Source organism: Procambarus clarkii, chromosome 45 (assembly GCF_040958095.1).
Source record: "Procambarus clarkii isolate CNS0578487 chromosome 45, FALCON_Pclarkii_2.0, whole genome shotgun sequence".
NCBI lineage: Eukaryota > Metazoa > Arthropoda > Malacostraca > Decapoda > Cambaridae > Procambarus > Procambarus clarkii.
The window spans coordinates 7,112,562-7,137,850 of record NC_091194.1 but is presented as its reverse complement, the minus strand read 5'-3'; the positions used below and the strand labels follow the sequence as shown (position 1 = coordinate 7,137,850).

Sequence of the window (25,289 nt, the reverse complement as noted above, 5' to 3'; positions counted from 1 at the left end):
TCATATACATGTCTAACCTACGCTTGAAACAACACAGGGAGCCCACATCTGTTATGTTACACAGTAATTTGTTCCACAAATCGCCAACACTATTTCCAAAGCTGTATTTATATTTACCATGACAATAACTACCCAGTGGAGAAAACTATACTCTGGTTGTGTTGAGTCAACGTTACCGCAACGTTATATTAACGTTATTTCAACGGTATATTAATTTATTTCAAAGCTATATTAATGTTATTTCAACGTTAAATGAACGTTATTTCAGCGTTAAAAGTTGTGTCAACATTATTTCAGCGTTATATCAAAGTTGTGTCATAGAAAACGTCAACATTACAGTGCTTTAATTTGTACTAACACATCGCATTTGGTACGCACATATGTTTATTCTGTCAAAAATGTAATGTTTTAGTAGAGAAAACAGATAGATTCGTGATGACTTACCATAGAGTTGGGGTCGATAGAGCCGAAGCTGCGAATATAGAGCTCGCAGTTAACTGTCGTTGCGTTGTCTGAAAAATATATATGTATTTTGATGTTTGTTTCACTCAATGGAAGATTAAAACAAATGCACTGATAAATAAAGTTTATTTGGCAATAAAGTTGTTGATCTATTTGGGAAATATTTACAGTACAATAATGTGATCAACAAATAAATTTTGAGGAATTGGAATGGGATTGAACTCTCATCGGTACACGTCTGTATACATGCAGATGCATGCACTACCCACCAAACTATTGTGTCTTGTAGAAATTCCTATATACATAAAGGGCAAAACTAGCCTTTCCCTCTATACATGAGGGACATATACCTAGCCTCACCATCTATAAATATAGGAGCATAAACTAGCCTCTCCCTCTATACATAGGGGCATAAACTAGCCTCTCCCTCTATACATAGGGGCATAAACTAGCCTCTCTCTCTATACATAGGAGCATAAACTAGCCTAACCCTCTATACATAAGGAGCATAAACTAGCCTAACCCTCTATACATAAGGGGCATAAACTAGCCTAACCCTCTATACATAGGGGCATAAACTAGCCTCTCCCTCTATATATAAGGGGCATAAACTAGCCTCTCCCTCTATACATAGGAGCATAAACTAGCCTAACCCTCTATACATAAGGGGCATAAACTAGCCTAACCCTCTATATATAAGGGGCATAAACTAGCCTCTCCCTCTATACATAGGGGCATAAACTAGCCTCTCCCTCTATACATAAGGGCATAAACTAGCCTAACCCTCTATACATAAGGGGCATAAACTAGCCTTTCCTCAAACGGTGTTTAACCACCCAGGCTGTGATTCACATGTCAGACTGCGAACAACCGCGTCCAACAGCCTGGTTGACCAGACCATCAACCACAGGTGTTAATACACACACACAGGAATTAAGGCTGTAAGAAGTGAATTGAAATGATGTGAGAGTAATGTTACCTAAACATTACATTTAATATTTAATCAACACTAGAGATCGAGATAGAAATAGATAAACAGATAGATATAAAGATAGAGATAGATATAGGGATAGAGATATACAGTATAGCAATAGATAGGAATATAGAGATAGAGAAAGATAGACATAGCCACAATTAATAAATCTGTAGTAAGTCTGAGTTCAATCCCCCTATTATCAGAGTGAATCGTGATAGATAATATACATGTGAATAGTAACTACACAAATAACTAATGGCAATGTCTTCTCACAGACATAACAACAAAGGATAAAACCCACACACGTAATTTGTGAAATTTATGTAAAGATTTACACCAAGTCTTTCGCACTCTCCTGAGTGCTTCGTCAAGATCTTGAGTGTAAATCTTTACACAAATTTCACAAATGACATAAGTGTGTGTGTTTATATCCTAAGTAACTCTATATGTAAGACTGGTAGTGGAAGACTTACTCAGGTAGTTAGTAGGTGTTGCCCTCCTGTCGTAGTCCTTCAACATCTCGTCAAGGATCTGCAGGTTGTTCACCTTCCCACTCTCCCTGTAAGGATACACCAGGCTATTACTGTTGGCTTAGGAAGAGGCTAGTACACATCTGTAACATTACTATGTATACCTGACTGAAATACATGTGAATATTGAATTAAAAGCATCGTAAATTAGTCAAAATCAGCATTTATCAGTAAGCAGATTCTAGATTCATCAAATTAATTATGAAGCCTGTACATGTTTCCTTAATCATGACGGCTTTGTTTACATATATTAAAGAACTTACGAGCCTGGAAACTTCACAACCCAAGGTTATTATTGTTATAAACAACCACCTAGTGCCTAGGTGCCTATCAACTGTTTTGTAAATGTAAAAATGCCGACATGATTGCTGGAAGATGTAAAGGTTTAAGTGGGCGCGTAAAATCTTGATGAATCTAGAATTTACTTTGTGGTAAATGCTAAGGATCTCAGAAAGACTTAGAAGACACGGCAACGTTCGAGCCCTGGCCAAAGAGGATTGACGGGCACCGACTGTTAGATCCCAGTAATAATTAGCGATCTAGTTTCAATCAGACCCTACAACGTTTACATATTATATATATATATATATATATATATATATATATATATATATATATATATATATATATATATATATATATATATATATATATATAATATATGACCTTCTGAAGATGTATTTAATATACGAAAGTACTTAAGGAAATTCCTGTTTCATTTTTCCTCCGTGGTCTGACATTGTCACATTCTTAATCACGTGTTTATTTTCGTGATATACACACATATATATATATATATATATATATATATATATATATATATATATATATATATATATATATATATATATATATATATATATATCCACTTTTAGAAACTCAATATCTTGAAGGAGAGAGAGGCGAAGGAGAAGTCCTCAGGTGTGTGATAGACTTGGGTGTAGTTATCAGCACTTATCTATCACTGCCTTAGGGCGAGTGAGCTCTAGCTCTTCATGCCCCGCCTACCAGCCTTGTTGTACCTGTTGCGTTATAATTGAACTGTTCTGACATTCAAATTCTTTGTCGAGTCTGGCTTTTAAGTTGTGGCTGGAGGTGGCTTCCACAACTTCTTCCTTCAGGACATTCCAATTGTTGACCACCCGTACAGGGTATTTCCTTATATTTCTTACACTCATCTGCGTATCCAGCTTCCACCTGTGCCCTGTTGTTCTACTTTCTCTCACTTTGAAGAGGCTGTCCTTGTCCATCTTATCTATTTCCCTCAGTATCCATTATGAAGTGATCATGTCCCCTTCTTGTTTCTTCTCTCTGTCAGGATTGAGAGGTCTTATTCCCTGTTTGTGATGGGCCACGAGTGCATAGAGGATAGTCCTCTGTTCCTGTCTGGACCAAAGCTCCTCCAAGTAAGTTCCAAGCAGGTACGATGCTCCTTTCAAACAGGTTCGAATCTATTCCATGCAGGCTCCCAAGCTCCTTCGAGAACTACCCACTCGAAAATCTCCTCAGTGCTTATCTTGCTATATTTCATGCTTACATTTCACGCATGCTGAAGTTATGCTGCGTATTCCATGCCTTCCAAGATGTCTTATACAGCATTCAATATCCAACCTTAAGCTTCCTTACGCAGATACCCAAAAGGAAAAAAAAGAAGCTTAGCTGGCCACTCAATTCAAAGTGGTTCGTGGATAAGGGATTAAACCCACTGAACTGTCGAGTCATGACCTCTTCACGACTGCGGTTCAGATGGATTTGGTGTTCATAGACCAGTTTAACAAAAAAAGAGGTTGTTTATTTGTGGACCAAATAACCAGGTAACATAACAGCCGAACAGCCGTGGGATCGCTGGATTGCTTCAAGCGAAGTTGTACATATATATGAAAGAATCTGGGTAGGTATAAGAACTGTCTTGTTTCGAAACACCAGCATTTTTCTCGTATGGACCAATAGTTGTCTCGTATGGGTCAATAGTTGTCTCGTATGGACCAATAGTTGTCTCGTATGGGTCAATAGTTGTCTCGTATGGACCAATAGTTGTCTCGTATGGGTCAATAGTTGTCTCGTATGGACCAATAGTTGTCTCGTATGGGTCAATAGTTGTCTCGTATGGACCAATAGTTGTCTCGTATGGGTCAATAGTTGTCTCGTATGGACCAATAGTTGTCTCGTATGGGTCAATAGTTGTCTCGTATGGACCAATAGTTGTCTCGTATGGGTCAATAGTTGTCTCGTATGGACCAATAGTTGTCTCGTATGGGTCAATAGTTGTCTCGTATGGACCAATAGTTGTCTCGTATGGGTCAATAGTTGTCTCGTATGGACCAATAGTTGTCTCGTATGGGTCAACAGGAGCTGTCTCGTATGGACCAATAGTTGTCTCGTATGGACCAATAGTTGTCTCGTATGGGTCAATAGTTGTCTCGTATGGACCAATAGTTGTCTCGTATGGGTCAATAGTTGTCTCGTATGGACCAATAGTTGTCTCGTATGGGTCAATAGTTGTCTCGTATGGACCAATAGTTGTCTCGTATGGGTCAATAGTTGTCTCGTATGGACCAATAGTTGTCTCGTATGGGTCAATAGTTGTCTCGTATGGACCAATAGTTGTCTCGTATGGGTCAACAGGAGCTGTCTCGTATGGACCAATAGTTGTCTCGTATGGGTCAACAGGAGCTGTCTCGTATGGACCAATAGGAACTGCCTCGTATGGACCAATAGGCTTTCTGCAGTGTCCTTTATTCTGATATTGTTATCAGCCTCGCTGGGTTAGGATGGTCTGTGATGAACCGTATTTGGCCATTTTTTTATTCATTGACATATTATATATATATATATATATATATATATATATATATATATATATATATATATATATATATATATGCAGAATAACCACATGTGAAAAATGGAGAATGCTTAACGCGTTTTCGGCTAATTCGCCTTCATCAGAGCAAAGTAGAATGAAGATGAAGTAGAATGAAAGATATTTTTCACATGTGGTTATTCTGCATACTTGGATCAGTGTTTTTGTGATCATTGTTGCATATATATATATATATATATATATATATATATATATATATATATATATATATATATATATATATATATATATATATCCCCAGCAAAGACACATGGTAACCTGGACGCTGTTATAACTTGCCGGCAGATATCTTGTGCCAAAGGTTTTGGTCCGTCGCTCTTTAAATGAGAAGCATTTTTCCCCATTTTCCTTGGTCAACATTTATTCTGCTTGCAGCATCACTTTTTGGGGGGGTTTGTTTCGTTAATTTGCATCTCTCCTGGAGGAGATGGCTCAGCATACTCTCCTTCAGAGATGCAACTCGTATACACACACACACACATACATTCACACACGCACACATACCATAAATATACGTAATACATATAAACATAAAAAAATGAATAACAAAAACCTATGAAAATGTATCCAAAGTAAAGCAAAGTGACTAGATTACGAAAGAGGGGCTGAGAATACACAAAAAATGACTAAGACAAATTTGTATGGAGGTCAATGAAAGTTTCCAAGATGAGTTCATGACTGAGCCGGGACATCTCGCAGTGCTAGGAGAGGCAGTAACCCTAGACAGCACCTACTGAGAGTATAGCAAGAGGAAGTCATCAGACAACTGTAGCATCATTAAATGAAAATAAAGCTATGGGATCACACACAACATATCACCACGGATGTTAAAAGAAGCTGCTATTGGCCCTTGCGAGGCAGATCCTATTTACCCCATGCGAGGCAGTTAGGAAAGATTCCATTCTCCGTTTTTTTCACAAAAAAAAGAGGGAAAAATATTGCAAGTCGGAAAAAAATATATATAAGCAAACTCTCTTTTTCCATTTCGAATTTGTTGTAGATTGCTTTTTTTTCGCCTTCATATATGGCAAAGACAAATTTGCCAGATATTAACTTTAGCGTATATATTTATCGGTGGAAATTCTAGAGTTTTTAATTCGCGACAGGAATATAATTGGCTGCGTTAGTACCCATCCTGTGTGTGGTACTGGACCCCATACCCATCCTGTGTGTGGTACTGGACCCCATACCCATCCTGTGTGTGGTACTGGACCCCATACCCATCCTGTGTGTGGTACTGGACCCCATACCCATCCTGTGTGTGGTACTGGACCCCATACCCATCCTGTGTGTGGTACTGGACCCCATACCCATCCTGTGTGTGGTACTGGACCCCATACCCATCCTGTGTGTGGTACTGGACCCCATACCCATCCTGTGTGTGGTACTGGACCCCATACCCATCCTGTGTGTGGTACTGGACCCCATACCCATCCTGTGTGTGGTACTGGACCCCATACCCATCCTGTGTGTGGTACTGGACCCCCATACCCATCCTGTGTGGTGCTGGTCCCCCATACCTATCCTGTGTGTGATACTGGACCCCCATACCCATCCTGTGTGTGGTACTGGACCCCCATACCTATCCTGTGTGTGGTGCTGGACCCCCATACCCATCCTGTGTGTGGTACTGGACCCCCATACCCATCCTGTGTGTGGTACTGGACCCCATACCTATCCTGTGTGTGGTACTGGACCCCATACCCATCCTGTGTGTGGTACTGGTCCCCCATACCTATCCTGTGTGTGATACTGGACCCCCATACCCATCCTGTGTGTGGTACTGGACCCCATACCTATCCTGTGTGTGGTACTGGACCCCATACCCATCCTGTGTGTGGTACTGGACCCCCATACCTATCCTGTGTGTGGTGCTGGACCCCCATACCCATCCTGTGTGTGGTACTGGACCCCCATACCCATCCTGTGTGTGGTACTGGACCCCATACCTATCCTGTGAGTGGTACTGGACCCCATACCTATCCTGTGTGTGGTACTGGACCCCATACCCATCCTGTGTGTGGTACTGGACCCCCATACCTATCCTGTGTGTGGTACTGGACCCCCATACCCATCCTGTGTGTGGTACTGGACCCCCATACCCATCCTGTGTGTGGTACTGGACCCCATACCTATCCTGTGTGTGGTACTGGACCCCATACCTATCCTGTGTGTGGTACTGGACCCCATACCCATCCTGTGTGTGGTACTGGTCCCCCATACCTATCCTGTGTGTGATACTGGACCTCCATACCCATCCTGTGTGTGGTACTGGACCCCCATACCCATCCTGTGTGTGGTACTGGACCCCCATACCTATCCTGTGTGTGGTACTGGACCCCATACCTATCCTGTGTGTGGTACTGGACCCCATACCCATCCTGTGTGTGGTACTGGTCCCCCATACCTATCCTGTGTGTGATACTGGACCCCCATACCCATCCTGTGTGTGGTACTGGACCCCATACCCATCCTGTGTGTGGTACTGGACCCCATACCCATCCTGGATGTGGTACTGTACCCCACATTCATCCTGCGTGTGGTACTGAACCCCATACCCATCCTATAGGTGGTACTGAACCCCATACCCATTCTGCATGTGGTACTGGACCCCATACCCATCCTGTGTGTGGTACTGTTCCCCATGCACATTCTATGTGTGGTACCACATACCCATCCTGTGTGTGGTACTGGATCTCATACCCATCCTGTGTGTAGTACTGGACCCCATACCCATCCTGTGTGTGGTACTGGTCCCCATGCCCATCCTGTGTGTGGTACCACATACCCATCCTGTATGTGGTACTGGACCTCATACCCATCCTGTGTGTAGTACTGGACCCTATACCCATCCTGTGTGTGGTACTGGTCCCCATGCCCATCCTGTGTGTGGTACCACATACCCATCCTGTATGTGGTACTGGACCTCATACCCATCCTGTGTGTAGTACTGGACCCCATACCCATCCTGTGTGTGGTACTGGTCCCCATGCCCATCCTGTGTGTGGTACCACATACCCATCCTGTATGTGGTACTGGACCTCATACCCATCCTGTGTGTGGTACTGGACCTCATACCCATCCTGTGTGTAGTACTGGACCCCCATACCCATCCTGTGGGTGGTACTGGTCCCCATGCCCATCCTGTGTGTAGTACTGGACCCCATACCCATCCTGTGTGTGGTACTGGTCCCCATGCCCATCCTATGTGTGGTACCACATACCCATCCTGTGTGTGGTACTGGACCTCATACCCATCCTGTGTGTAGTACTGGACCCCATACCCATCCTGTGGGTGGTACTAGTCCCCATACACAGCCTTTAAAACAAAAATTGCTTTCTTGGATCTGAAAATAAATCAGAGGAGACTATGCCTTCGACATTTCAAATTCTCGCGATACTTTGGTTTCCTTCTGAGGCGTTCATAATTCCAGACGGAACAGACTTCCTTTGGCGGGACGCAGATTTGCATATCTGACAATGGGAGTTATGTTGCCCGTGGTGTGTGTGTGTGTGTGTGTGTGTGTGTGTGTGTGTGTGTGTGTGTGTGAGTGAGTGAGTGAGTGAGAGAGAGAGAGAGAGAGAGAGAGAGAGAGAGAGAGAGAGAGAGAGAGAGAGAGAGAGAGAGAGAGAGAGAGAGAGAGAGAGAGAGAGAGAGAGAGAGAGAGAGAGAGAGAGAGAGAGAGAGAGAGAGAGAGAGAGAGAGAGAGAGAGAGACAATGAGAGAGGGGCTGAGAAGAACAAAGAGGACTTCAATATGACATTGTGCTCCAAGGGACAAAAATAACAACATACAATTTCAAGAAAACTGTGGAAAGCCTATTGGTCCATACGAGGCAGCTCCTATTGGTCCATACGAGGCAGCTCCTATTGGTCCATACGAGGCAGCTCCTATTGTTCCATACGAGGCAGCTCCCATTGGTCCATACGAGGCAGCTTCTATTGGTCCATATGAAGCAGCTCCGATTGGTTCATACGAGGCAGTTCCTATTGGTTCATACAAGGCAGCTCCTATTGGATCATATACAAGGCAGCTCCTATTGGTCCATACGAGGAAGCTCCTATTGGTCCATATACAAGGCAGCTCCTATTGGTCCATACGAGGAAGCTCCTATTGGTCCATATACAAGGCAGCTCTTATTGGTCCATACGAGGAAGCTCCTATTGGTCCATATACAAGGCAGCTCTTATTGGTCCATACGAGGAAGCTCCTATTGGTCCATATACAAGGCAGCTCCTATTGGTCCATACGAGGCAGCTCCTATTGGTCCATACGAGGCAGCTCCTATTGGTCCATACGAGGCAGCTCCTATTGGTCCATACGAGGCAGCTCCTATTGGTCCATACGAGGCAGCGCCTATTTATACCTACCCAAATTCATTCATACATATACATATCTGACACTTGTGCTATACAAGATTCGATATTACACTTCTTTGGCGTCTGTCCGTGAGATTTAAAGTTTCATTACTTCTTCAGTTTCTTGAGAGAGAAAACAGTTGTATTTTGTACGTTTCTGGTTAGGGAAACAGAGGCAATTTTGACGTAGTCACAAGAACCGGTTGGAAAGGTAAAGATATTAATACCAGGCTATCTGCTGCAATCTAACCGGTTGTGAAAGATCCAAACCGGAAATCCAATTCACTTTTTGTTCAATGAAATCCCCCCATTCATAGTGTTACAATTTAATTGGAGTTCTATTGTCTGCCTTTTGCAATCCGTGAGATTTTGGCGTCAGAGCTAGTGTGATGGTGGAGAGGGTGCCAGGGTGATGTAGGTAGTGTTAGGTGGAGTTTGGGTGACCTAGAGTGATGTTAGGTTGAAGGTGGGAACCCCAGTATTCACCTAGTTGTACTCACCTTGTTGTATTTGCGAGGGTTGAGCTCTGGCTCTTTGGTCCCGCTTCTCAACCGGTCATTCAACCGGTGTACAGATTCCTGAGCCTACTTGGCTCTATCATATCTACATTTGAAACTGAGTATGGAGTCAGCCTCCACCACATCACTGCTTGATGCATTCCACCTGTTAACTACTCTGACACTGAAGAAGTTCTTTCTAACGTCCCTGTAGCTTATTTGGGTACTCAGTTTCCACCTGTGTCCCCTTGTTCGCGTACCACCCGTGTTAAACAGTTTATCCTTATCAACCTTGTCAATTCCTGAGAATTTTGTAGGTGGTGATCATATCTCCCCTTAGTCTTCTGTCTTCCAGTGTCGTGAGGTGCATTTCACTCAGCCTTTCCTTGTAACTCATGCCTTTTAGTTCTGGGACTAGCCTAGTGGCATACCTCTGAACTTTTTCCAGCTTAGTCTTGTGCTTGACAAGGTACGGGCTCCATGCTGGGGCCGCATACTCCAGAATTGATCTTACATATGCGGTATACAAGGTTCTGAATGATTCCTTACACAGGTTCCTGAAGGCTGTTCTGATGTTAGCCAGCCTCGCGTATGCCGCAGATGTAATTCTTTTTATGTAGACTTCAGGAAACAGGTTTGGTGTGATATCAACTCCCAGATCTTTCTCCTTGTCCGTTTCATGAAGTACTTCCTCTCCTATTCGGTATCCTGTGTCTGGTGTGATTTATGATGTGTTAGAATAGCGAAGTTTGCGTCAGGTCCAGTATATAGCAATGCTTGCGTGGCGTCCGGTATAGCGATGTTTGGGTGAGGTCCAGTTATAGCGATGTTTGGGCGAGGTCCAGTTATAGCGATGTTTGGGTGAGGTCCAGTTATAGCGATGTTTGGGCGAGGTCCAGGTATAGCGATGTTTGGGTGAGGTCCAGTTATAGCGATGTTTGGGCGAGGTCCAGGTATAGCGATGTTTGGGTGAGGTCCAGTTATAGCGATGTTTGGGTGAGGTCCAGGTATAGTGATGTTTGGGTGAGGCACGACATAGGGATGCTTGCGTGAGGTCCGCCCTTCACCTGAGGGTACAGATGATAGATAGCTGTCACGAAGGGTGAGTGACACGCCTACACAGGTACGTCACTGCGGCAGTTACAGGTGACTGCGTCATGCACCAGCAGGCATGGAGAGTGAGAGGCACTTGACGTCACGGAAGGATACGGAAATACACTATACAAAGGTTTGAGAAAAGATCTGATTGCACATTTTCTGTTTATCTGTATCTATAAAATAGTTTTTATGTCTGCTCAAGGTTGGAGGCAAGAGACATTTGACTGTAGTCGGAGATATGAAGGCAAGGAGCTGGGATATGAGGACAAGGAGCTGGGATATGAGGACAAGGAGCTGGGATATGAAGGCAAGGAGATGGGATACGAGGAAAAGGAGCTGGGATATGAAGGCAGGAGATGGGATATGAGGACAAGGAGCTGGGATATGAGGACAGAGTGAAGGAACGGTGCCCAACCACTTGTACCATCGGGGATCGAACGCCGACCCTGTAAAAAAACGAGCCCTCCCCTGTAACGACCAGACCAAATGGACAGACTTAAGAGCCAGTGATTAAGTGAAAGAGAGAGAAAGAGTTAATGACTACACCACTAAAGGTTGAGAGTGAGGAAAAAAAGTAGAGGAAAAAAGGTAAATTAACTTTCCAGAACTGGCGAAACAAAATATTCAGAGGCTAAATAAAACGGAAGGATTTTAATAACTGGCTTATTTCGGTTCACTCTTGGGCTTAAGGCCTATATCATCATTCTGTGGGTTATTAAGGTCTATCAACGTCTGGTTTGTAAGCCTATTTACCATCTGGAGGGGCTATTAAGGCCTATCAACGTCAGAAGGGGTTAATGCCTATCGACGGCTGGTGAGCAGAATTTGCAGTGAATAAAGTTTACGCAAGTAGAGTTTCCAGTGAATAATGTTTACACAAGCAGAGTTTCCAGAATTGTGAATTGCGTCTCGCAGACAAAACCTTTACCACTCTTCCACCGGAGAGTCCGAAACTGACGGGGACACTCGGGAAAAAGTTTAATTGCAAAAATAATTCTGAATGTGGCATAAGAAATGTTGCACTACAACCGGAAACAGTATTCATCAAGCATTTACGCATACATTTACGATATCTGTACAATTTACCTTAATCATGGCGCCTTTGTTTACATTCATTAAATTTATGAGCTCCAAAGCACCACGAGGTTGTTTATACCAATAATAACCTTGGGTTGTGGAGTTTACGAGCATGTAAACTGTTTAATGTATGTAAATACAGCAGCCATGATTGAGGAAAGATGTACAGGTTTCGTAAGTGGTTGCAAATCGTTAATAAATCCTGCCCCAGGAGGGCGAGTAGCGAGTGTTGCTGGTATTATAACCTGACCCGCCTTCACGGGGTTGCTATAGTTCTAGTAATGCTTCATCCTGGACCCAAGTAAAAAAAAAACAGGATATGAGCAAAGCGGGTGACAAGAGAGAACACGCTTACTCAAGCTTGAGCTAAGACCAGTAGGAGAATATTGGTCAGTACACTGACCTACTGATACTCATGGGCCTTAACGTAAAAGTACACATTTTTTCCAGCTTAATGGACAACTTAAAATAGTTCTTATCAGCCACCTGAAACTGACAGGTCAGTCAAAACCAGCTCAGTGGAGCACCTCTTTCGCTCTCATTCCTGGGACACAGAATGAATCCCGGGGCGGAACTGAAGCGATTAGTTACGTTTCTTTTAACATAATGTATCTATTCACCTAGCAGTCAAAAGGTACCAGGGAGCGAGGCTACCCGGCAGTGCTCAGGTCTCCGTCTATTTGTCTCTCTGGCTGTCTCTCTTGCTCTCTCCCTTCCATTCTTCCTATCTCCCATTCTCTCAAAACACTCAATATATATCAACAAACGTATCCTCATCGTTATTTGTACAATTTTTTTTTTTTATTAAGATATGAGGTACATCTGCATTAGTGCAGCTACCCTAGACTATATGAAGTGGAGTACAGTGTGTCAAAAAAGCTAACTAGGTGATGCTAAAAAATCCCCATCACACAGGATGGTTAGTCATACAGAGGCATGTGATAAGCGGTCTGCACTGGCAGACTCCGGATGCATTTTGAGGATAGCAACAACACAAGATTGAATAAGGTAGCAGTGGTAATACAAGTCCCCATCTCGCAGGATGGTTAGTCATACAGAGCCATGTGTTTAATAGCCTGCACTGGCAAATTTTGGGTATACTGTGAGGATATCTTCAAGAATACGAGAGTGAATAAAGTAATTGCAAAGCTCCAGGTACCTCATGCCAACTGGTCTGAAAGGTCTAATAACTGGGCATTCAGTGATGTAGTGCGGGAGATCATGCCGTAGTTCCTGCTCACAGAGTTTGCAACTGGAGTGCTCAGGATTGGGAGACCCGTCACCTGCAGCCACCTTTGTACTATTTTTTTTTTTTTTTTTTATTAACATATTAGGTACATCTGCATTAGTGCAGCTACCCTAGACTATATGAAGTGGAGTACAGTGTGTCAAAAAAAACTAACTAGGTGATGCTATAAAATCCCCATCACACAGGATGGTTAGTCATACAGAGGCATGTGATTAGCGGTCTGCACTGGCAGACTCCGGATGCATTTTGAGGATATCAACAACACAAGATTGAATAAGGTAGCAGTGGTAATACAAGTCCCCATCTCGCAGGATGGTTAGTCATACAGAGTCATGTGTTTAATAGCCTGCACTGGCAAATTTTGGGTATACTGTGAGGATATCTTCAAGAATACGAGAGTGAATAAAGTAATTGCAAAGCTCCAGGTACCTCATGCCAACTGGTCTGAAAGGTCTAATAATTGGGCATTCAGTGATGTAGTGCGGGAGATCATGCCGTAGTTCCTGCTCACAGAGTTTGCAACTGGAGTGCTCAGGATTGGGAGACCCGTCACCTGCAGCCACCTGCCACAGGTAACGGTAACCCAACCTGATCCTTGCAACCACTGTGTCGCACAGTCTAGTGGACGTTTTGTGCTGTCCATAGATGTAGGTTTCAGATCTGAACAAATCATAGCTTTTTATACTAGTACTTTCAGGTCGTTGGGAGTCAGTAAGTTCTTTCCTATCAGATCTGAATGTTTGGACCAATACAGTTTTGACAGCAGAGATAGGGATACCTAGATCTAATTCAACTTCAAACTTGTTACACGCTAATTTGGCTGCAATGTCTGTCTCATTATGATGGGTTATATTTATGTGTGAAGGTATCCATACAAAGGAAATTCGAGACCCTTTACTCTGTGCATCAATTAGGTCATTTATAATTGGGAGTATGAGGTTCTTGCTGTCGATCTTCCAAGAGAAGTTTTCGATTGCTTGAAGAGCAGACTTTGAATCGCAGAATATTATTCCTCCTCCAATATTTTTTAATGTGCTGGTTGCTAAATGTAATGCTGCTAGTTCTGCTTGTGTGGAGGTCAGCCAGTTGTTTAGCCTGACACTGACAGACTTTGTGCAAATATTATTTCTATAGAACCTACATGCCGCTGCAGTCCGTCCAGTAGAAGACTGGACTGAGCCGTCGGTGTAGACACAGTGCTCGTGAGATCTTAGACTCTCGATGGAGGAGGCAATTGTTTCAAGAGTGACAGCTTTGAGTAGAGCAAGATTCTCATTATCTTTCTTGGTGACAGGTGTGTATGATACTTGAATGGTGGGGTACAGATAAAGAGGAATATCAGAGACTGGTAGATTGCACTTAAAAGGAATGTTAAGTTTAATGAGATTGTAAGCATTATTTCTCAGCCAATTATCATAAAAGGAGTGAGTTGGTATGTCGGCACCAGTCAAAAGGGTGTTAACAGCACTAAATAATTTGTCTCTGAGCAATGTAGGAGATGTAGGATCTCTCATGACTTTAAGACAGAAGGTAGTGTTAACTTGCATTATTCTCTCTAGTATGGTTGGAAACTTCAGTTCTTCCCTCATGTTGATGATTCTTGTGCATCTTGGGGCACCAAGAATTATCCTCATGGCCTCGTTCTGTATTACTTCAAGTTTGTCCAACACAGAGGAGGGGAAATTAATTAAGTGCAGAGCATTATAATCAACGAGAGATCTAACAAACATCATATAGAATAGTCTAGCATATTTAATATTGATACCAATATTCTTACCAGTAAGTGTTCTCAATGGTTTTAGTCTTTCTTTTAACCTACGGTGTAGATCATTTACAATGTCACTGTTAATACCAACTCCAAGGTATTTGTGCTGCCCACACGTTTCAATGTTCTGGTTGTTGACCTTGAAAGCTATAGGGACATGAGTTTTATTAGTCACAAGGTTGCAACACTCTATGGACATTCAAACCCACATTTCACAGTTCATAGGAATCTCTGCTTTCGCTACATTAAAAGTGTGGGACTGGGGGATCGATCCTTGACACCCCCCCCCCCCTTCCTATGACACTCCACATACAATCACAATCCACCATACAAAGTTGCCAGAAACTATAACTGTAGCCGTCTGGCCCCTTAACTTCGGACTAGCGAACAGAGACATTCTCTTTTATATAGGCAAACTCTTAGATGAGATTGTTTGGGTTGAGCTTCTGCTATTGGGCCCCATCAGTTGCCTGACACACTAGTTCACATACCCCTTAGGAGTTTGCCATACATAAACACACATATTTGCAACCTATGTGTGCACAGTAAATATACTTCAGTGTATATATTTGTCCTGTATAATTAAGTATACAACATTGGCTCAAATTTTGAAGAGTTAACGTTTCGTATTAAAAAAATTTATCCACAAATTGTTTTAAGCGATGTTATCATGGCCTTGTAAGATTACAAACACTCAATGTTATCTTAACCTCGTAAGATTACCGACATCCGATGTTAACCGCGTAAGATTACCAACATCTGATGTTATCTTAACCGCGTAAGATTACCGACACCCGATGTTATCTTAACTGCGTAAGATTACAAACACCCAATGTTATCTTAACCGCGTAAGATTACAAACACCCAATGTTGATATATTCTACTCCTATTATATTATATCCCTAGCTCTGACATGAGGATAGCTGGGAACACAACCGCTCTGACATGAGGATAGCTTGGAACACAACCGCTCTGACATGAGGATAGCTGGGAACACAACCGCTCTGACATGAGGATAGCTAGGAACACAACCGCTGACAAAATCCCAAGAACGTTATCATATTTATTTCTAGAAAAACGGCAGCAGATCTAAAGTGCGCAAAAGATATCATTAAACAGCGAGACTTTTGTTCCCCTCTTTCTGGTTTGTCCAGTCATTTAACACTCAATTAATCAACAGTTACTGGCGGAGATAATTAATTCTAATCAAACAGCTTTTTTTGTTATCCAAGTGATTAAAGACCGAGGCCCATACCCATATTAATTGGGGGTATGGTTACTCCTCCCCTTTCTCTCCCCCCCCCCGTTAAGAACTACTACTTTAAGCAATATGTTAAATTTAAAATAAAATAAAACAGTCCCACAAATCCAAAAATTCGTATACGTATAAGACGGCACCTTGCAATACATGTATAAATGAACTTATTTGGGCCAACAAATTATTATATTGCATTATTTAAACAAATGCACAGGTTCTCTGGCTCTGTGCCTGTTACTCTTTTTATCTGTGTGTGTGTGTGTGTGTGTGTGTGTGTGTGTGTGTGTGTGTGTGTGTGTGTGTGTGTGTGTGTGTGTGTGTGTGTGTGTGTGTGTGTGTCTCTCTCCTTCCTTCATTTGTTCGTAATTAAGTCGTATCTTGCTTTTATCTAGTCTGGGAAGCCCAGATACGCGGGTTCGATCCCATTGCATAGCCTATTTTTCCCCTATTGCAGTGTGCTTTTAGTGAACAAATTTAACATGTTCATTGTGGTAGTTCCCTACGACAGATCTTCATAAATCAAACCAAACATTGTAGCTGGGAATCCATGAACTATAGTCCCTTGCAGAGATCAGCACAGGAAATAAAGACTAGATTTAATTATTCTTAAATAATTACGATTTAATTATATTAAATCTTTATTAATTTTAATTTTTAAGCTTTAATAATTCTTAAATTTGCTTGTCTGTCGTGAGAAGCAAATTCTTATAGTACCAGAAAGCGTCTATATTGGGTGCTATAGTTTCAAATTAGAACACAGGAATTCTGACACAATGGTCGATAGCATTGAAATTTTGGTGCATTAAGTGAGCGGACAAGTTCGTTCATGTATCTTTAAGTTACTTAACAAACTCCGAAGCTTAAATCAAATAAGAAAATCAGGGAACAAAACTTTTTATCCGAGGATTTCTGACGCAGTCAGAAGGTCTCAAGTTCGTCTATTTCTGACGCAGTGTCCATGCGCACTGAAGGTCTCAAGTTTGTCTATTCTGACGCAGTGTCCATGCGCACTGAAGGTCTCAAGTTTGTCTATTCTGACGCAGTGTCCACGCGCACTGAAGGTCTCAAGTTTGTCTATTCTGACGCAGTGTCCATGCGCACTGAAGGTCTCAAGTTTGTCTATTCTGACGCAGTGTCCATGCGCACTGAAGGTCTCAAGTTTGTCTATTCTGACGCAGTGTCCATGCGCACTGAAGGTCTCAAGTTTGTCTATTCTGACGCAGTGTCCATGCGCACTGAAGGTCTCAAGTTTGTCTATTTCTGACGCAGTGTCCATGCGCACTGAAGGTCTCAAGTTTGTCTATTCTGACGCAGTGTCCACGCGCACTGAAGGTCTCAAGTTTGTCTATTCTGACGCAGTGTCCACGCGCACTGAAGGTCTCAAGTTTGTCTATTTCTGACGCAGTGTCCATGCGCACTGAAGGTCTCAAGTTTGTCTATTTCTGACGCAGTGTCCATGCGCACTGAAGGTCTCAAGTTTGTCTATTCTGACGCAGTGTCCACGCGCACTGAAGGTCTCAAGTTTGTCTATTCTGACGCAGTGTCCATGCGCACTGAAGGTCTCAAGTTTGTCTATTCTGACGCAGTGTCCATGCGCACTGAAGGTCTCAAGTTTGTCTATTCTGACGCAGTGTCCATGCGCACTGAAGGTCTCAAGTTTGTCTATTCTGACGCAGTGTCCACGCGCACTGAAGGTCTCAAGTTTGTCTATTCTGACGCAGTGTCCATCCGCACTGAAGGTCTCAAGTTTGTCTATTTCTGACGCAGTGTCCATGCGCACTGAAGGTCTCAAGTTTGTCTATTTCTGACGCAGTGTCCATGCGCACTGAAGGTCTCAAGTTTGTCTATTTCTGACGCAGTGTCCACGCGCACTGAAGGTCTCAAGTTTGTCTATTTCTGACGCAGTGTCCACGCGCACTGAAGGTCTCAAGTTTGTCTATTCTGAAGCAGTGTCCATGCGCACTGAAGGTCTCAAGTTTGTCTATTCTGACGCAGTGTCCACGCGCACTGAAGGTCTCAAGTTTGTCTATTCTGACGCAGTGTCCACGCGCACTGAAGGTCTCAAGTTTGTCTATTCTGACGCAGTGTCCACGCGCACTGAAGGTCTCAAGTTTGTCTATTCTGACGCAGTGTCCACGCGCACTGAAGGTCTCAAGTTTGTCTATTCTGACGCAGTGTCCACGCGCACTGAAGGTCTCAAGTTTGTCTATTCTGACGCAGTGTCCATGCGCACTGAAGGTCTCAAGTTTGTCTATTCTGACGCAGTGTCCACGCGCACTGAAGGTCTCAAGTTTGTCTATTCTGACGCAGTGTCCATGCGCACTGAAGGTCTCAAGTTTGTCTATTTCTGACGCAGTGTCCATGCGCACTGAAGGTCTCAAGTTTGTCTATTCTGACGCAGTGTCCACGCGCACTGAAGGTCTCAAGTTTGTCTATTCTGACGCAGTGTCCATGCGCACTGAAGGTCTCAAGTTTGTCTATTCTGACGCAGTGTCCACGCGCACTGAAGGTCTCAAGTTTGTCTATTCTGACGCAGTGTCCACGCGCACTGAAGGTCTCAAGTTTGTCTATTCTGACGCAGTGTCCACGCGCACTGAAGGTCTCAAGTTTGTCTATTCTGACGCAGTGTCCATGCGCACTGAAGGTCTCAAGTTTGTCTATTTCTGACGCAGTGTCCATGCGCACTGAAGGTCTCAAGTTTGTCTATTCTGACGCAGTGTCCATGCGCACTGAAGGTCTCAAGTTTGTCTATTCTGACGCAGTGTCCATGCGCACTGAAGGTCTCAAGTTTGTCTATTCTGACGCAGTGTCCATGCGCACTGAAGGTCTCAAGTTTGTCTATTCTGACGCAGTGTCCATGCGCACTGAAGGTCTCAAGTTTGTCTATTCTGACGCAGTGTCCACGCGCACTGAAGGTCTCAAGTTTGTCTATTCTGACGCAGTGTCCACGCGCACTGAAGGTCTCAAGTTTGTCTATTCTGACGCAGTGTCCATGCGCACTGAAGGTCTCAAGTTTGTCTATTCACTCCAAATTCCCTGGGAATATTAGAACAAAAGACATATTAAGGCAATACAATGGGATTGAACCGTCGTCGGTGGGCTGCCGCGAGACACACGACAAGAGCCGTTCGGGCATGACTTAAGAGAGCGTGTGTGATTGGTCAGGCCGCTGTGTGAGCTTAAACGACTCCCGCGGCCATACGTCACAATAAAGGACATCACTCCAAAAACATTTTTCAGTCTTAGGAACCGAGGTAGTGAGAAAAACGCCTCGATATTACGAACGAGTCGGGGAGAGAGAGAGAGAGAGAGAGAGAGAGAGAGAGAGAGAGAGAGAGAGAGAGAGAGAGAGAGAGAGAGAGAGAGAGAGAGAGAGACAAAGAGTTACCACCGTTACTAATATTACCAGGACCCATAGCCTCGGAGAAAAGAATAGAAGGCATCAACACATTCTCCGTGCTATATGAGGCATATTTGTAACTACTCATTAATTTGATCTTGACGTAATTAAATATGCATTGTATTTTGACTGGCAGGTTGTCACTCGTCAGGATGTCAGACAACTGCTTTTATGAGGTGCAAGGTGGCAAATTATGAGAAACAATGCATCACCAAATGACGAGGACAAATACTTTATCCTCCTATGGTAAAGTTAATTATAAGGAAAAAGGTAAGGTAATTATGAGCATAAAGATAAGGTTATTATGAGATCAGTAAAGCAGCATGATTATATAAAATATAGAAAGGAAATGAGGACAAGGAGCTGGGATATGAGGACAATAAGCTGGGATATGAGGACAAGGAGCTGGGATATGAGGACAATAAGCTGGGATATGAGGACAAGGAGCTGGGATATGAGGACAAGGAACTGGGATATGGGGACAAGGAGCTGGGATATGGGGACCAGGAGCCGGGATATGAGGACAAGGTGCTGGGATATGAGGACAAGGAGCTGGGATATGAGGACAAGGAGCTGGGATATGGGGACAAGGAGCTGGGATATGGGGACAAGGAGCTGGGATATGAGGACAAGGAGCTGGGATATGAGGACAAGGAGCTGGGATATGGGGACAAGGAGCTGGGATATGAGGACAAGGAGCTGGGATATAAGGACAAGGAGCTGGGATATGAGGACAAGGAGCTGGGATATGAGGACAAGGAGCTAGGATATGGGGACAAGGAGCTGGGATATGGGGACAAGGAGCTGGGATATGAGGACAAGGAGCTGGGATATGAGGACAAGGAGCTGGGATATGAGGACAAGGAGCTGGGATATGAGGACAAGGAGCTGGGATATGAGGACAAGGAGCTGGGATATGAAGATAGTGCAAGAAATGCTGCCCACCCATTTGGACCATCGAGCATCGAACACTGACCCAGTTTTCTGATATACATATTACTTGTAGATTCATGCTCTCTTGCATATAACCCTATGTATTCCTATGTATATTAGTACATATAGCCCTATGTATACTAGTGCATGTATTCCTATGTACACGATTGCATATATTCCTACGTATATTAGTGCATATATTCCTACGTATATTAGTGCATATATTCCTATGTATATTAGTGCATATATCTCTATGCTCAAAAATGCATATATCCCTATGTAAACTAGTACATATATATATCCCTAACTCACACAAGTACATATATCCCTGTGTATACAAGTGCATGTATCCCAATGTCGGCAGATTCTGCAAATGAATATACTGGCTTTACGACATCGTAGGGGAAACAAGAGGAAGTGTTGCAATATTCAAAGGCCACTGTCGATCGAGTGTTGCATAAATCATTTAGGTGTTGACAGACGGTTCTGCTCCATGCATGCAAAAGATTTGCAATTGTTGCAAGAGGAGATCCGGGGCTATACACAGCTGTCTCGTATGTTATTGTCCACGGTCAGGCTTCATCAAGCATTTACGTGTCCACTTACGAAACCTGTACATCTTTCAACGATCACGACGGCTAGGTTTGCATTTATTAAACGGTTTAGGAGCTTGGAGACTTCACAACCCAAGGCTATTATTGTTATAAACAAACTGGTATAGTGCTGCTCGGGAGCTCACAAACTGTTTAATGAATGTACACAAAGCCACCATGATTGCGGAGAGATGTGAGCGGTTGAACTCCACTACCTACAAGCGTGTTGTGTGTTTATACAGCACTTTAAACAGTATTAAGTGGATTGAAAGGCTTCCAAGTACGACTTGGGAATGAAAGTCTCTTCACACACACACACACACACATGGAGGCCCCAGCGTGGAGCCCGTATCTTGTCAAGCGCAAGATGAAGCTGGAAAAAGTTCAGAGGTATGCCACTAGGTTAGTCCCAGAACTAATAGGCATGAGTTATGAAGAAAGGATACGTGAACTGTACCTCACGAAGCTCGGGGAGACATGATCACCACACACAAAATTCTCAGGGAAATTGACAAGGTAGACAAGGATGGATTATTTAACACGGATATGATAGAGCTCGAGAAGCTCAGGAATCTATACACCAGTAGATTGACGGTTTAGAGGCGGGACCAAAGAGCCAGAGCTCAACCCCCGCAAGCAAAGCTAAGTGAGTAGACACACAGGTGTGTGCGGGCCTCGCAACTGAGTGGATAGCGCCTGGTGATCGTAGTCCTAATGGCCAGGGTTCGATTTCCGGCGGAGGCGGAAACAAATGGGCAGTTTCTTTCACCCTGATGCACCTGTTCACCTAGCAGTAAATAGTTACCTGGGTGTTAGACAGCTGCTACGGGCTGCTTCCTGGGTATGTGTGTGTGTTAGATATTAATATATGTAGTGGATATTATAGGGGAAATAGATTGGTTAGAAAGGCGGGGTCCAAGAGGTAATAGCTCGATTCTGTAGACAAATAGTAAATACACGTAAATATATTCAAGAGAGCAAGTAAGCTGGGAGTGACGAATGGGGGGGGAGGGGTAAAGGGGGTGAAGAGAGCTAAGGGAGCTAGGAGAGCTAGGAGGGGGGGGGGGAAGAGCGGTGTGAACGGTACGAGGGGTATTAAAAGCAGGACATTGTGGGTAGGGAGCATAGGAAAGGCGGAGGGACTAGGATAATAGGGGTAATGGGTGGCCAAAGGTGGAGGGAGGCTTAGCCCAATGAAGTGATCACAGGAGACAAAGTGATCCCAAAGGACTTGTCGTCTAACCGCGAATTCATTCCCTGGTGTCCACATACCTATCACTCGCTGGTGTCCACATACCTATCACTCGCTGGTGTCCACATACCTATCACTCGCTGGTGTCCACATACCTATCACTCGCTGGTGTCCACATATTTATCACTCGCTGGTGTCCACTACATCCTATTTTCAGGCTATGTTCTTTGAAGATATAAAAAAATCTACCTTTAAAATCGGTATTTTCTTATTATTTTTTTTATTTTAGTGCATAGCTAGGCCTATATTAGGTTAGGTTAGATGTTAAGGTTCAGTTGACAATTATTTGTATTGATCAACCTCAGGTCAGGCTCGTTAAAGCAGCGGCTGTCCACTAAAACCTCAGGTCAGGCTCGTTAAAGTCGCGGCTGTCCACTAAAACCTCAGGTCAGGCTCGTTAAAGCAGCGGCTGTCCACTAAAACGCATTTATAAATTTTACCATTTTTGTATTAAAGATCGGTTTGTATTTTACATGTTAATAATATTATTATATATTAAAGTTCTATGTATAGTTAGGTGTTGGTCTAGTTGGGTGTTTAGGTTCTGTTGGCGATTATTTGTATTTGTAGTACGTGGGTGAGGCATTTATAGGGTCGCCATTCGAACAGAGGTCGTCAGCGTAGCATTATTCGAACATCATCAGTTGTGTATCGTGTTATAAAGTGCTTTTTCATTCATAAACAGGGGTTTTGGTGGCTGGATTAACGAGTAGTTTGCCTTGGTTGATGAGGAGGGGTTGGTAGTGCGTGGGCGAGGCCTTTAGAGAGGAGGGATTCGAACAGAGGGCGTCAGCGAAGCACTCTTCGAGAAATGTTCGAACGTCATCAGTTGTGAGTCGTGCGTAAAATGTTTAACGGCAGGTTTAACGAGCGTTTGGCCATTGTTTATGAAGACGGGCTGTGTTTACCATTTTAAATAGCTAAATTTGCTGTGTTCGATAAACTAATTAAAACTAAATTTCAGAGTCCCCGTGGCGTAATGGTAACACGCTCGCCGTGCGTTTCGCAAGCGCTTTGGTCTGGGTTCGTATCCTGGCCGGGGAGGATTTACTGGGCGTCAATCCTTAACTGTAGTCTCTGTTTACCCAACAGTAAAATGGGTACCTGGTTGTTAAACGATTTGGCGGGTCGTATTCCGGGGGAACATAGGATTAAGGCCTTGTCCGAAACGCTGCGCGTGCTAGTGGCTTTACAGAACTGAAAGAACTCTTGTATAAATAAATAAATATAAAATATGTGTATCTGTGTTACCTGGTACGTGCAGTAAAGCTGTGTCGTCTACAACACGTGACCACGGAGAAGTTGTGGCTACAGCCTCTCACCCACACACACATGAACCATACTGACTTCAAATTGGTGTAGAATGGGCCTTAACAACTTGGAATCAATTCACATCGTCAAATGAAGACCTGAATTGAACTTTAGGTCCTCGACTCAATTCACGCATTTTCGTCTTTTCGAAGCATGTTGTTATAGGTCTAAGTTTTATTTGTGAACTTTTAATATATAAATTTAGCTAATTTTCTTAATTCTTAACCATTTAAAAATAAAGGTAGAAGTGGCAGGAGAAAATACTCAAGTGGATTTTCTTGTGTGTTTGGTCCAGGATGGAACACCGACCCTGCCAGCAGTAAGGCCATCACTGAAACAACGACCAGTGCAAGTGTTTAGGCGCACGCCGAGAGAGTAGATGCACTGATTGCAACACTGCAATTGTGAAACCAACTACTTGCAATTCTAAAAATAACTGTGAATGTAAAAGCCTCGGAAATCTCTCTCTCCAACGAGAGAATTCCATTACCAAATTGAACATAAAACTTTAGTGAACTAAAGACTTAACCACAAGTGTATATCATTTACTTCCTCAATTGTTCAAGCATTCAAACATTTATTTATTTTCCAATTTCAAACATGTTTGTGTTTGGTGATAACAAATGGTGGTGATCCAGGGAACTGCGCGGCTGTTCCACTTGATGAGTTTCTGCGCACCTGAGCTGGGGTTTATCTTGTACATCTTAAGTATCCACTTACGACACCTGTACACCTTACGTCTTCACTTGTAGGTTGCATCTCGTTCATGGTGACTTAGTATTAAGTAGAGTTTACGAGCTGGGAAGTGCACCGGACCGAGTATACAAGCTCGGTCATCACTCAGTACGTCGTATTTTTAACGGAATCGACCAATCCGCTACAAATATGACGTATTATTAAAACAATTAAAGTACCGAAATATTGACGTTTTCTATACATCGTCCGTGACAGGTTAGGTGGGTTGCCTGGGTTCGTACGTTTCTGGTTAGGCAAAACAATTGCATTTTTTACGTTTCTTGTCAGACAAAACAGTTGTAATTTGTACGCAGTGGTAAATCACGAGAACGGCCTGCACAGGCGACCTGAGCAACGCACACTTAACAAACTTCCAAGATCAAAGAGTGCACTTAGAAAACCTCTAGAGAACGAAACTCAATACCGTTCCTCTTGCCAGCACCAACAGTCAACTTGGTCCATGTTTACCTCGTCCATAATTGACAGCCCTAAAAAAACAGGCAAGAATTTTGTCGCTGCACTAAATATAGGCCTTGGTGGTAAGGTCAGCCGGTTAAGGTCAACCGGTTGTCATGATGCATAAATCTATCGGTGGTCATGATGTTCAGGGTCAACCTAACCTAACCAACCAAGCAGCCTGATCAGAGACCGTACCTCTGGGGGGCATTGATCCACGGAGCCACCACAAGGCACGTTAGGCACACCCCTATACCTTCCTAAGGTCAAACTTAACTATACAATATTTTCGCCATTAAAAACATCTCTGTCAAAAAATACGGGAAAACTGCAATAAAAGCCATTTGCTTCACTGCAACATTTCCAACAGTTATTATGGTACTAGCGGGCCAGGTGTTCCTATTGTCATTTAATTCTGAATGAGATAATTACAGCATATCAAATTCAATTATAA

At 43.2% G+C, this 25,289-nt stretch overlaps 1 protein-coding gene across 5 annotated transcripts in view; it reads right to left on the bottom strand.

Annotated features, from left to right (window-relative positions):
• Positions 1–25,289, bottom strand: part of LOC123769825 (glycine receptor subunit alpha-2) — a 103,156-nt gene that overhangs the window by 51,474 nt on the left and 26,393 nt on the right. For 4 of the 5 annotated variants that reach the window (XM_069301316.1, XM_069301313.1, XM_045761144.2 and 1 more), the window contains 2 exons: positions 1,912–1,997; positions 445–512 (listed from right to left, as the gene is read on the bottom strand). In XM_069301316.1, the coding sequence (XP_069157417.1) occupies positions 445–512; positions 1,912–1,957 (114 nt within the window). In that variant the 5' untranslated portion in view covers positions 1,958–1,997. Of the gene's footprint in view, positions 1–444; positions 513–1,911; positions 1,998–23,584; positions 23,682–25,289 lie in introns of those variants that run through there. The other variant, XM_069301315.1, reaches the window with a different exon arrangement.